This window comes from Elgaria multicarinata, chromosome 9 (assembly GCF_023053635.1).
Source record: "Elgaria multicarinata webbii isolate HBS135686 ecotype San Diego chromosome 9, rElgMul1.1.pri, whole genome shotgun sequence".
In the NCBI taxonomy this organism is placed as follows: Eukaryota; Metazoa; Chordata; class Lepidosauria; order Squamata; family Anguidae; genus Elgaria; species Elgaria multicarinata.
The window spans coordinates 41591162-41604549 of NC_086179.1; the positions used below are offsets into that span (position 1 = coordinate 41591162).

The window sequence follows — 13388 nt, forward strand, 5'->3', positions numbered from 1 at the left end:
AACACATAATGTGGTACCACTTCACTATCAAAATAATGTAATCAAGTAACAAAGTTAAAATGTTTTGAAATTGAAGTTACAAATATACAAATTATATCAGTTTGAATCACATAGTGAAGTTTGTCAAACTTATTTAGATGACAAAGCTGTTTACTACATTTAATCTTTGTCAATGGCCTGGTATCATTTTTATTTATGTATTTATTTACCTCATTTATATTCTGCCAAAGCAGAATTTAAAAATAATGGTTTACGATATAAGATACATGATACAAAAGGAAAAAAAGAAATGGAAAACAAAGGGAAAAAATGAGTAAATCCAGCTGCAACTCTTAATACTGTTACATAATCACTGGCTTACACATAACAAATCATACCTTGTTTAGCTTAACTCAGGTTTGTTTGTATCACTGAACCCAACCAGTCTCGGTAACCATAGTTTGCGGCCGTAACAAACAAACGGGGATCACAAACCATGATACTGTTTTACTCTGTACAGCACCATGTACATTAATGGTGCTATATAAATAATAATAATAATAATAATAAGTTTGTGAATCACAGTTTGTGTTACTTTTTTATTGTCACATCTGACTTCATTGTGCTGGTATAATCTTAAACTGTTGAGTCGCTCCACCAGCGTTGCCTGCCTGCTTACATAGACATAGGGGAAGAAACTGCTCATGTGGCTAAGATATCTCATTGATACTTTCAAAGACCTCTTCCTATTGGAAGATACCTTATTGATGCTTTCAAAGACCTCTTCTTACTACTATACTCATTGGAATTCATACATTGTCGTAATTGTTTCAAGTTTTGACAGATTCAGAGTTTTGCATAGAGTACTAATAAAAGTCTACTACAACAACAGGAGAGATAAATGGTGATACATTTTGAAGATAGGCCATAATCCAACAACGTGTTAAGCAGTTTATATTGCAATCCTATGCCTGTTTACTTGGAAGTAAGTCCTACTGAGTTCAATGGGGCTTATTATAAAAACAGATCTCTGTATAAAGGACAACATTACCTTTCTGGGATTGCCTGTTGAACACTGAATATACTTCTAAAAATGCCACATGAAATTTAAGTAGACTGAACGTTAATTCAAAGATCCTATTTATTTATTGCAAATTATGCTTTATCCTATTCTGATGTTATGGGTCACAACATTTAAAAACTGAAATAATCAAAATGAATTTCAAAATAATGTGTCTGTGAAATAAATTAAAATTTGTCTTTTGTTTAATTTAAGTACTAATTTCTAATGGTTATATTAAATTACATTTGTTGTGGTCTATTTTAATAGACATAAAATATTTTCTTAAAGTTTTTAAAGAAGCCCGTTCACCACCCAGCAAGCATGGCTTGGGCGGGGGCCGGTTGTTGCGAGTGGGGAGGAGGCAGAAACGAAACAAACACAGCGTGAGCTGCATGTGTGCTGCCTCGTGAGGTGGGGCGGAGCCAAGGCTATAAAGGCTCGCCCCCACGAGGCACTCGGCCTCTTTCAATTTCGGCCCTACTCTCCCTCCCTATAAACCAGTGTAGGAATAACCAGTTGTCCTCTTTGGAGAAGGGGCTGAGTAGGAATTTTCCCTGCCAATTAGCAATGTGCAGTTTTTTGCCTACTCTATACTGGATCCAATCTTTAGAGCTGGAGGATAAGTAGGTTGATTATAAAAGGCAGGGTTGTGCGAGAATTTGGGGAAGTCAGGATAGGGATGGTGAGCACTCTGGCACCTTTATGGTGATTGGCAATCCAAGGGTCCTGCTCCTTGTGGGCTATGCAGCTCTCGTGCCAGGATATGGTTTGCCTTTGGGGACCTTCTTGTCTCATCTACTCGGCTGTGCAGCCTGAGTGGAGATGACACAGGTCAGTCTCTCCAAACGCACAAGTGTGGATAGAAAGGGGGCCAGGTTACCCAACACCCTGTTTCAGCTGAGTGGCTCGCCCTGGGGACAGGCTAATCACCTGTAGAGAAATAAGCTTGATTCTCGCACGTTCACCCACAGATCCATGGAGGGAGAATCTCCATGTGTAAATAAAGAGGCCCTATTTAATCCCATACTCTGGTGTCAGTGTGTTTAGTTCTGGAAGTTCCTTCTCCGCTTGCAAACTAATGTGCATTTCTATTAATGTACAGTACTACTCTTTTATCTTCAGGGACCTTCTTCAACAAATCTGTCACCAGCAGAAGAGGAGGAGGAGGAAGAGGAGGAGGAGGAAGAAGATGTAGGTGAAAATAGTTGTGGGCCTACAGGTTTGTGGGAAGCACTGACACCCTGTAAAGGATGCAGGAATCTTGGATTTCCCAGTCTTACTCAGGTACTGTTTTAACAACATATCCTTTATTGTAGTTTCCTCCTTGTTTTTGAATTGATAATAAAAACATAATCAAAGGAATATGTTAGAGCATATTAAGGAAATCCTATGTATGTCTACTCAGAAGTAAGTCTTGTTAAGTTCAATAGAACTTACTTGGGAGTAAGTATGTGTAGGATTGCAGCCTTAAATATCAAGACATTTGAAAATGCAGAAAAAGCAAAAATATTGAGCAAAAATAGATTCTGGAAGTAGAAAACCACAACTTTCTCAAAATTACCTCTTTTTATTCCTGAAACAGTACATCATGGTACTGATGTACAACATGGTACTGAAACGGGATGGGGGACTCTGCCCAATTCTAGACTTATGCAGACTAATCAAGTTCATTCAGACTACAAAATTCCAAATAACCACCCTAGCCACTACCATGCCCCTTCTCCGCCGACATGTATGGATCACGTCCATAGATCTAAAGGATGTGTACTTCTACATTGCCATTACATATCACCACTGAAGATTTTTCAGCTTCTTCATCCGAATTGATATGTTCCACTTCAGTGTTCTCCCCTTCAGCCTAGGAACCGCACCCTGCGTGTTCACAAAGTGCATGGCAGTAGTGTGTGCGTACCTTCACCAAATGGGAATCGAAGTATACCCAAACTAGTCTGATTGGCTGATAGTGGCTTTGACACTGTCATCCCTCCAAAAAGCAGTCTCTACAATGCGATTGCTCCTCCGCTTCCTGGTCCTTTATGTCAACCCAGAAAAATCTCTAATGACCCTGTCCCAGACCATAACTTTTATTGGTGCAGTTCTGGACGCCAGAGTTGCCTCAACACTGAACTGATGCCATTGCAGCCATCACCTCAGACATTATAAAATGCAGAACTGCTATGGCCTTCCACATACAAATCCTGCTAGGACACAAGGCGGCTACAGTCATTGTCATAGCCTGGGCAAGACTCCACATGAGACAACGTCAGAACTGGTTTCTCAAACACTTTCCTCTGAATGCCAATGCGAGGAAATTCTATCTCGACCTGCCAGTCGAAGTCATGGACTCTCTACATTGGTGGACAAACTGGGGCCATCTCGAGTGCTAGCCATAGACGCCTCGCAATGGAGATGGGGTGCCCACTGCGACCACCTGAGAATCCAGGGCCTCTGTGATAAGCCATCTCCACATGAACATCTTGGAACTTTAGGCAGTCCAGAAGGCCCTCATTGTGTTCAGGGACCACCTCTCCGGCCACTATGTGCAAGTCCACATGGACAACACAGCAATATTATGGCACCTCAAGAAGCAAGGTGGCACACACTCCTCCCACCTGATTAAATTAACTCTGAGCATCTAAATTGGTGTGTTATCAACAACATTCTCATTTCTGCCATACATATTCCAGGGGAAAGCAACATCCTAGCAGCCACGCTCAGCAGAAAATTCTCAGAATCCCACGAGTGGGAATTGAATAAGGCGGTTGTTCACACTCTTACCAACCGGTGTTTTGCTGATAACAACCTTTCTACATACCTGGGGAGTACCCTGAGTACATATAAACTGTCTGTGAGTGGCTTCATTTTGCCGCCACACCAATACAGGAACCACAGGAGCAAAATAAATAGTTGGGACCCACACATGCACAATAGTGCAAGACTGCTGTGTGCTGAAAGTGGATAAGCAGATTTCTGCTTACCTAGACCCAAACCTCAGCGATCTGCCACTGTAGTACAGTTGCTATAGTATTAACTGCTGGGGTCCTGAGCTAGTTTAGTAAGAAGCTGCCCATGTAGCTGTGTTCCCAAGGGTATTAAAACAGAAGGGTATTTTTAACTCCTTACTATGTTGTACACCATATGGGATAGTTTAGATGGAGGAATTGGGGTGAGGGAATATGTGCCTCTCAGTCTGCATCAGGAATCTCAAACTGTTAAATAACTTATAAATTGTACCAAAGGAGAAAATGCTTAGCTTAATTTATTTGGCAAGTAACCATCAATATAAGGAAGCACTAAAATAAATCCCAGCTTTTCCCCCACTATGCTGATTTTATCTCAATCTTTAGCAGGGTATAATCACTGCCTGCTGGCACCTTCAGGTCAGAATACATATTGCCCTTTTCAGCTGCTCAGTAGCTGCTTGAATGTGTGGGTGGTGAATTCTTAAGACTACCAAAGTTCCAGTTTACCTAGCACTTAGAAATTCCACTCTGAAGTCAAGAACTCACAGTGTAAACTTTGAGCTTTATATTGATATTGTTGTTTGCCAATATAATAGTCTAATTTAATAAATTTAAGGGACCATACCATGACATTCATCACACTTAAGCAAGTTTGCCAGATTGCAGACAAAGGGTATGCTGGAAAAAATAGCTCAAATAGAATCTGATAACTGAGAAGGAGGATTACTTTTGTACTTAGCTCTCCTAATGATTGGCTCCTACCTCTACTTCCTACCAAGATGAGCAGATGATGCTATTGTCAGAACCTACAGATGAAAAGGTAATTCAAATGTAATTACCACAATCAATGCAATAGCTAGCAATTTAACAGGGAAATAAGCTAGCAAGAGTTATCCTAAAATGAATGTCATTTTGTGTCGTATTTCTCTATGAAATAAGTAGCCCAGCAGCCAATTTCTAGTTTCCTTTTCCTTGTAAAGTATACAAATTATCTTTGTGCATCAAACAGAGAAAATTCCAGTTAAAATGCTTTACAAACTTTTATCCTTGAACAACATAAGTGACCATAGATTTTTTCACTTGTACCTACAAAATATGCTCCAAATAGGTCTCATGATAAATACATTTTCAATGAAATCCATACAAACAGGAATTACCAATAAAAATTAAAAAAATGCTGCTCTTGTCAGATCAATTGGGAGTCAGAAGCCCTTGCCAATCTGCTGCAAATCATCAAGATACCTATCAGTAGACCCTGATTTACCTTCTGCCCACCATTGCTCTGTATAGTTCCAATAATAGCAGGTACCACTTTTAAAGAATAAATCATGGAGTGTATTTGAACTAAGTAATGACCTAGTCTGCATGATCACAGGTTGGTTAATAAATCACAATGGGTAGCCAAAGGTAACAAGCCACCCAGAACCCTACAAAAGCCCGTGGGTGCTGGGTGGCCTCTTACCTTCGGAAAGAATCCAACCTAGCTGGATTTGCACAACACGTCAAGCTGTGCTGCTGAAGGTAATTATGCCAGTAACTATCTAAGTGTATCAGAACATCAGATTTGTAGGCTTGCTCTGTTTATACGTTCTAATTGATTAATTAAATTTCAAGCAGAGGCAACCTATTGCAAAGGCAATCTTATACATTTTACTCATAAATGCAGGAACACTTCCTTGATGACTTGTGTTGCTTCATGATGCTACAGACACCAGCCCCCATATCTGTGTTATCCCTCCCCGCACCATCTGAAGCATGTATTCCATTCTCTATAAACCAAAAGAAAATAGAAGGGCAGCATGCATCTAGATTGACACTGACCCTATAGTGTCCTGAAATTTAGTAAAAACAAAGAATCTTGTGGCATATTAAAGACTAACACAGATAGCATAACTTTTCATGGACTTCACTTCACTTCATATATGCATATTGCTCTGAATTACATGTGGGGAAATACATGAAATACATGTGGGGAAGGGGGATTAAACTGAGATGAGAGGCACATTAAATATAGGAAGTACAGAGAGTGGTAATTATTCCATTAACAGTGACACTTCATGGAAACCTCTGTTGATTATGATTACCCTCTACTCTTAGGCATTTAACGGCATATGATCAGGCAGTCATCTAAACTGCCAGTCATCAAAACAGGGCTAGTATTTTATTGAAACTGTTTTTAGCTGTCTAAATTGTTTTACATTTTTATGCTGTATTTTATGCTGTATTTTCAATGCTGCATTTTATTGTGTTACGAATTGAAAACTGCTCAGAGAGCTTCAGCTGTTGGGTGGTATAGAAATAAAATAAATAAATCTTGATAAGACATCATGGCATTGGTAAGCCAATTAACACATGTAATGCAATAAGGTATCATATCCTGCTTTAAACCGGGGGTGAATTAAATCTCTTAATGCAGTCATGGGGAACCTCCAGCACATCAGTTGGATATAACCCACAGAGGTTCTCCATCCAGCCCACCAGCCTCCTCTCCTTCAGGCAGGGAAAAGCTCTCAACTTTGAGTACCAACTGATAGGAGATATGAACTTTTAAAGCACTCAGTATAGTGGGGGCTGCTTGCATAAAAAACCATTAATATCCGGCAATTTGTGGTAAGAAGGGGCTACTTTGCTCACGTTTACATTAGGCCTATATAAGTAATTTAAGATAGGGACACCCCCCCCCAAAAAAATCAATTAGAAATCAATATGGTGCTCATCTTTCAAAATGGCGGACTCTGTCTTAAAAATGGCGTAGATAAGCAGTTGAGGTGTCTTATAAAAAAAATCTGGTCAAAAAATTCAATGGTACTATTTTAAAGTAGGTATTTTAATAAATTTACTTTTAAAAAAACTATGGAACAGTGGAACTGGCCAGATTTGTATGGAGAAAGCAAACTTGTTACCCTTTTTGGGCAGGCCTTCCTCAAACTTATTGGACATTGCTTGGAAGGATCGGGATGGTCCTTTATCACTGCCAACTCAGGGATAACGTCTGAAACATCTGCACTAGCGTGTATGAAAGTAACACATGTAAAAAAGGCTAGAACAGTTCACCAGGTAACTGCCTGCAATCTCTATAAGCTTCTGATTCTGGCCTATGACAGTAGTGACAAAGGCCTCAACCTTCAACAGTGGGTTGAAAAAAGATCCAATGAATCCACAACTTTTCTTTACTGGGTGACAGTATTGAACCTAGAGATTCTTTTGTTGGCATTTGTGTATTCAATCCGCATGGGGGATTACAGTTGTTTCAAAGAAACTTTGAAGAAAATGATACCATGGTTCTTTGTTTTTGATCATTTCAACTATGCATGCTGGTTGAGTATTCATAATAAAGATTTAGAAGAACTTCCTGAAAGAGCAGGGACAGTGCATGAAGAATTTTTGAAAGGGAACTTTGTAATCTGAAAGACAAAAAGGCCTCTTTCAGCCATTGCAGTGGATCAAGCACATGAGCAACAAAATACTTGTATTAAAGGTGAAGGATTTGCTATTGGGCTGTGTCAAGACGCAAAAGCACTCATGCGGTGGGCTTTGACTGGTCCAGAAATAACCAGGTTAGTTGATGAATTCTGTATTCTGGATGCTAAAATCCATCTACCCACCATGAACAATACGAATCATACCAAAATAAATTTCTCAATAAGACAAAACTGTTGACGGATTCTTTCTTAGATGTGTGTAATCCCTTTGAAGAACCGAGCAGTGATCTTTTTTCTCTTCATACACGTCTTGTCGCAAGCTCTGATAGAGTGGAGGCTGTTCAAAACCTTGAAGAAGAAACCTCTATTGTACTTTCATCAAGCAACGACTTTCAAAGAGCCCAAATGTGTTTTCAGCCCTCTTAAGCTGAACAACAGGAAGTTATTAGCAGATCTAGAGGCAAGACCGATCCCTAGACATATTAAAGTCGTAAAAGCTCTGAAAAATGTTGTCCAACTATTTTCAAAGCTTTTCATTGCTGCCCAATACCATGAGTTGGATCTAGACAGATTTTTCTAACATGAGAATCAGCTGTTTCTCCCTTCTCTTTCCTTAGATGGAGGAATTCGGTCATGTGTAAAATCAGACCTAGCTTCCATTCTTGAAAATGTAGCAGATGGAAGTGATGATTTCACAGGTCAATGCGATGCTATTGTGTTTGATGGTGCAACTCTTATCAACATGCTCTATCCAAGGACATCAAAAACATTTGGAGAATACTGCACATGTTAGTTTCAACAGTACGCTGCAAAAGAAATTGACAACTGGGCTGTAAAAAGGGCTGATTTCATCTGGGACACTTACTCTGGAGATAGCATCAAGAAGCCTACACAGGAGAAAAGAGGACTTGGAGTGCGCCGACATGTGACTAAAGGAAGCCTTGTTCCGAAAAACTGGGGTAGCTTCCTTAGAAATGATAAAAACAAAGAAGAACTTTTTGTTTTGTTAGCTAGAGTAATAGTAAGAGAGATGAGTTCTTCATCGTGGTCTCTATGCATCACACATATGGGCTTTGCGCCTGCGCAGAGACCAGACCGGAATCTCCAATAGCTTAGGGAAACGCTTTTGGGCGGGAACCCCTCCCCCACGCTACCGCGCATGTCCACGGGGTTCCCGCCCTTCCCTCAGTTCTTCGTCGTCCGCCATTGTGCACAGACGTAGAAACCGTGTTCTCTCCAGCTTGTAGTGATACTTACCTCTTTTTGCTTCGCTTTTTACTCTCTTTCGGCACTTCTCTTTTCTTTTCCTTGTCTTACCTAAAAAAAAAAAAAAAAAAATTATATTGTTGTTATTTCCTACCTTTTTTCCAGCGATCGCTGATCGCTTTCGGCGCCTCAGGCGCATGGCCGTAAGGGCCCCTTTTAGGAAGTGCGTCAAATGTGGCGCTAAATTGCCACCTAAGGACGGTCACTCGTTCTGTGTACTGTGTTTGGGCGAGGCGCATAAAGTTCAACAGTGTCACCATTGTATGGCGTTTACCAAACAAACGCGGAAAAATAGATCAGATAGACTGCGGTCTATACTCTGGGAAAAAGCTCTACGAGCGACTGAACCTACGCCTCAAAAGCGTAAGGAACAACCCTCCTCAAGGGCAATGGAAAAACCTCTTAGCCCTGAAGTCCAATCAGTTATTATTGGTGAGGAGTTGATGGCGGATAACAGGGCCATACCCCTGACGCCAGGCCGATCCCTAGCGGTCTCCGCAGCCAAGAAGATTTCAAAAAAGGCTCGGACCCCTAAATCGGCGGAACAGCTAAAGAAAAAGAAGAAAAAGAGGAAGGACACTGAAAGACGCTCCACCTCGAGGGTCGATACCCTATCTTCGATACCCGCCGAGCCTACCAAGTCGGCGCCGACCTCGGTATCAACGCAATTGCCGTTACCAGCACCTTTACCAACAGCGAGGAGTTCGATGTCGGAGGGTGAAATTCGGGACTCCACATCAGTTGCTTCCATACCATCGGCTCAGGTACCGTGCACGGTTGAGCTAGAGGAGCCGACTGGGCTTGTTCCACACCGACGACGCCAATCTCCTGGCCCGAGTATCTCAATACTCTGAATATCAACGGCATTACCCTTATGATTGGGAGTACTACCGGCCTCAGGACTATTATCCTTCGGAGCGCAGACGGTATGAGCACTTTGCACAACCTCCCCCAAATTCAAGAGTTTTGCAAATTCCTCCAGATCCTCGATCCTATACACCTCGCAGCCGAGATAGTAGGACTGAGCGAACAGAACATCGATCGATACCGACTGCAACGGTCGTCGCCCCTTCACCTCAACATGAGCGGGCTTTGCAGCCAGTGCATCAGACGGTGCGGGCGGTGCAAGATTCTCCTGATGAGGACTACAGGTCTGATTCAGACTCTCTAGTATCTGTAGCCCCATCTATGCCTTCACCTGACGATATTGTAAATAGTCATGAACCTGTTTCTGCATCAGAAGATGTGGGAAAATTCTCCGACCAGGTACTCCGAATGGCCAAGTCTTTAGGTCTCGACATTGATCAACCAACAGAGATTGATGATGACCCGATCTACGATGTGACTCGAACGGAATCTAGCTCGACCATAGCTATTCCCTTCCCTCCTACACTACGGAGGACAGCACAGATCTCCTGGAAAAATCCTTGTGCAGCTCAGTCGACATCTAAAAGATTGGAGTCAATGTACAAGGTCAAGGAAGCTAATGCTGAGTTTCTATTCCAGCACCCAAAACCTAATTCCATAATTGTGGAATCTGCCCAGGGAAGATCTCAGAAGGTGCATTCAGCCCCTACCGACAGAGAAGGTTGAAAGTTAGACTACCTCGGCAGGAAGGTGTATGCTTCATCTTCTCTAGGAATACGAACCTCTGCGTACGAGGCAACCATGGCCAGGTACCAAATATTCATCCTGGAAAAATTAAACTCCCTCTCTGACCATCTGCCCGAAGATAAAAGGGAGTTGGCGAGGATCTTCCATACCGAGGCAACGGCAATAGCCCATCTGCAGCTAAATTCAGCGAAACATCAAACGGACTCTCATTCTAAATCGATGATGGGGTCTATAGCCCTTCGACGTCACGCTTGGCTGAGATCAGCCAACTTGACAAACGAAACGAAGGTTAGAATAGAAAGTCTACCCTTCGACGGAGAGGGGCTATTCAACAATAAAACCGATGAGTCCTTAGATTCGATATATAAGGCTCGCACAACCGCCAAAAAGATGGGTTTCTCACAACCCCAACCACAGTTTAAGCAAAGGCGCTGGACTAGACAACCGTACCAGCAGATACAACAGCGCCCTCAATTTGAGAAGCAACCTCCAAAACAACAACAGCAGATGCAGAGAAAGAGACCTTACCAAGGTCGATACCAGCAAAGTAGACATCAGCCGGATTTCTCAAAGAGGCAGCGGCTTTGACTCCTCCGTACCAGGCCTACTACCCTTTACAGACCGTCTAGCACCCAAGTACCATCAATGGGAGTTCATAACATCCGACTCCTGGGTGCTCACTATCATCAAGACGGGATACGCCATCGAATTTGATGCCCTCCCTCCTTCTTCGGGGGTGAAAGTAACAGCACCATCCCCTCCTCTGCTGCTCGAGGTACAGACCTTGCTATCGAAGGGAGCCATCTCTTCCGTACCTGCAGAGGAACTCAACCAGGGATTTTTCTCCCGTTACTTCACGGTCCCGAAGAAAGATGGAGGTCTTCGACCGATCATGGACTTAAGACAACTGAGCAAATACATCACCCCAAGGAAGTTTCGTATGACAACAGTCACTTCTATCCTCCAACTGTTGCATACAGGGGTCTGGTTCGCGGTAGTAGACCTGAAGGATGCGTATTTCCACATCTCCATCAGGAAGTCGCATCGAACTTACCTACGGTTCTCCATCGGCGTCGAGCAGTTCCAATTCAACGTCCTCCCTTTCGGCCTCGCGACGGCGCCGAGGGTCTTCACGAAAGTGATGGCTGTTGTGTGTGCCCACCTGCGAAAGAAGGAAATACATGTTTATCCATACATAGACGATTGGCTCCTGGTGTCGGAGGACAGTCACACGCTCCAGGAAAATATAGCCACGACTCTCGAACTTTTAGAATCCCTTGGCCTATGGGTCAATCAGGAAAAATCTGTACTGACTCCTCAGAGAACGATAGACTTCATAGGAGTGACTCTGTCGTCTCCGGATGGAAGAGCCTACCTCCCGTCAGCAAGGGCAAAGACATTTCGAGACTTACTTCTCGATATCGAAACCCTAGCAAGACCCTCGGCATGGACAATCCAAAGATTGCTGGGTTTGATGGCGTCGACTACCGCTGTCATCAGATTCGCCAGACTGCGAATGAGGATCCTGCAAGGGTGGTTCTTAAAGACCTTCGACCTTCGACGCAATGCTCGCAAGACTTACCTTTCGATACCGAGACAAGTTCGAGCGTCGATGAAATGGTGGCTTTCGATGGAAAACCTCTTGGAAGGGATTCCCTTTCAGCAAAGAACACCATCGGTTACCATCATGACAGATGCTTCCCTCGATGGGTGGGGAGCTCACTGCAATTCGCTCACCGTTCAAGGTCGATGGCCCCCTCAACAGAAGGAGGAACATATCAACCACCTGGAACTCTTGGCAGTGGAAAATGCCTTAAAAGCGTTTGCTCAGATCATCGACGGCAAAGATGTTCTGATCGCAACAGACAACACCACTGTTGTTTGTTACATAAACAGGCAAGGGGGTACGAGGTCATACCCCTTAACCCGCTCTGCACTCAGGATTTGGAACTGGTGCATAAAGAGACAGACTTACCTGACTGCAATCCACGTAGCGGGGAAGGAGAACATCGTAGCGGACTCCCTAAGCAGGTCCTTCCATGTCAACCACGAATGGGAGCTCGATACCGAAGTAAGAAACAACCTCTTTCGGTATTGGGGCGATCCGACTGTCGATGTCTTTGCCACTGCAGAAAACGCAGTCTGTACCAACTTCTGCAGCAGAGCAGGAAGCGGAAGGAACTCGCTAGGAGACGCCTTCGCAAGAACTTGGACAGGTGGACTACTCTACATCTTTCCACGACTTTCCACGACTTTCCACGACTTTGACAAAAGTCGTGGCCAAGATAAGGACAGACAGCGCAAACTGTATCCTGATCGCGCCGTGGTGGCCTCGACAACCATGGTTTCCTCATGCTCTTCGACTGTCGAGAGGGGACTACATCGAGCTACCATCGATACCGAACCTTCTGTCTCGACACCAAGGCAGAGTTCGACACCCAGACCTCTCGACACTCAAGATGACAGCATGGAGAATAGTACCATAACCTCCGGTATCGAACAATTGACGGTACAGAGTATTCTGACTGCATCGAGAAAACCCTCGACAAGGAAGTCATATGCGGCTAAGTGGCAGAGGTTTTCTAGGTTTGCAGTACAAATGAATCACATCGCTGAAATTTGTCCCATTTCTGTGATTCTGGAATACTTACTCTTACTGTTCCGAGAAGGACTAGGACTTTCGTCCATCAGGGTCCATCTGGCTGCCGTCACTGCTTTTCATGAAGGTGTGGAAGGCTTCTCGCCTTTCACCCACCCTACATCTAAAGAATTTTTAAAGGGTTTAAAAAACACCATACCAACAACTAGAAACATCGTACCGTCGTGGAGCTTGTCGGTTGTGCTCCATGCACTGATGAGAAAACCTTTTGAGCCTATGGCTACAACGGACTTAAGACTCTTGACTTTCAAGACTGTGTTCCTGGTTGCCATAACTTCAGCAAGGCGTGCAGGTGAGCTTAGAGCTCTAAGGATAGATGCTCCTTATACAATTTTTCACAATGATAAGGTTGTGTTGCGTACAGACCCATCTTTTTTACCAAAGGTCGTGACACCCTTTCACTTGGCTCAGGACATTATTTT

At 43.2% G+C, this 13388-nt stretch overlaps 1 protein-coding gene across 8 annotated transcripts in view; it reads left to right on the top strand.

Annotated features, from left to right (window-relative positions):
- Window positions 1–13388, top strand: part of ANKS1B (ankyrin repeat and sterile alpha motif domain containing 1B) — a 373862-nt gene that overhangs the window by 74930 nt on the left and 285544 nt on the right. For all 8 annotated transcript variants that reach the window (XM_063133719.1, XM_063133713.1, XM_063133716.1 and 5 more), the window contains exon 9: window positions 2165–2326. In XM_063133719.1, the coding sequence (XP_062989789.1) occupies window positions 2165–2326 (162 nt within the window). The remainder of the gene's footprint in view (window positions 1–2164; window positions 2327–13388) is intronic.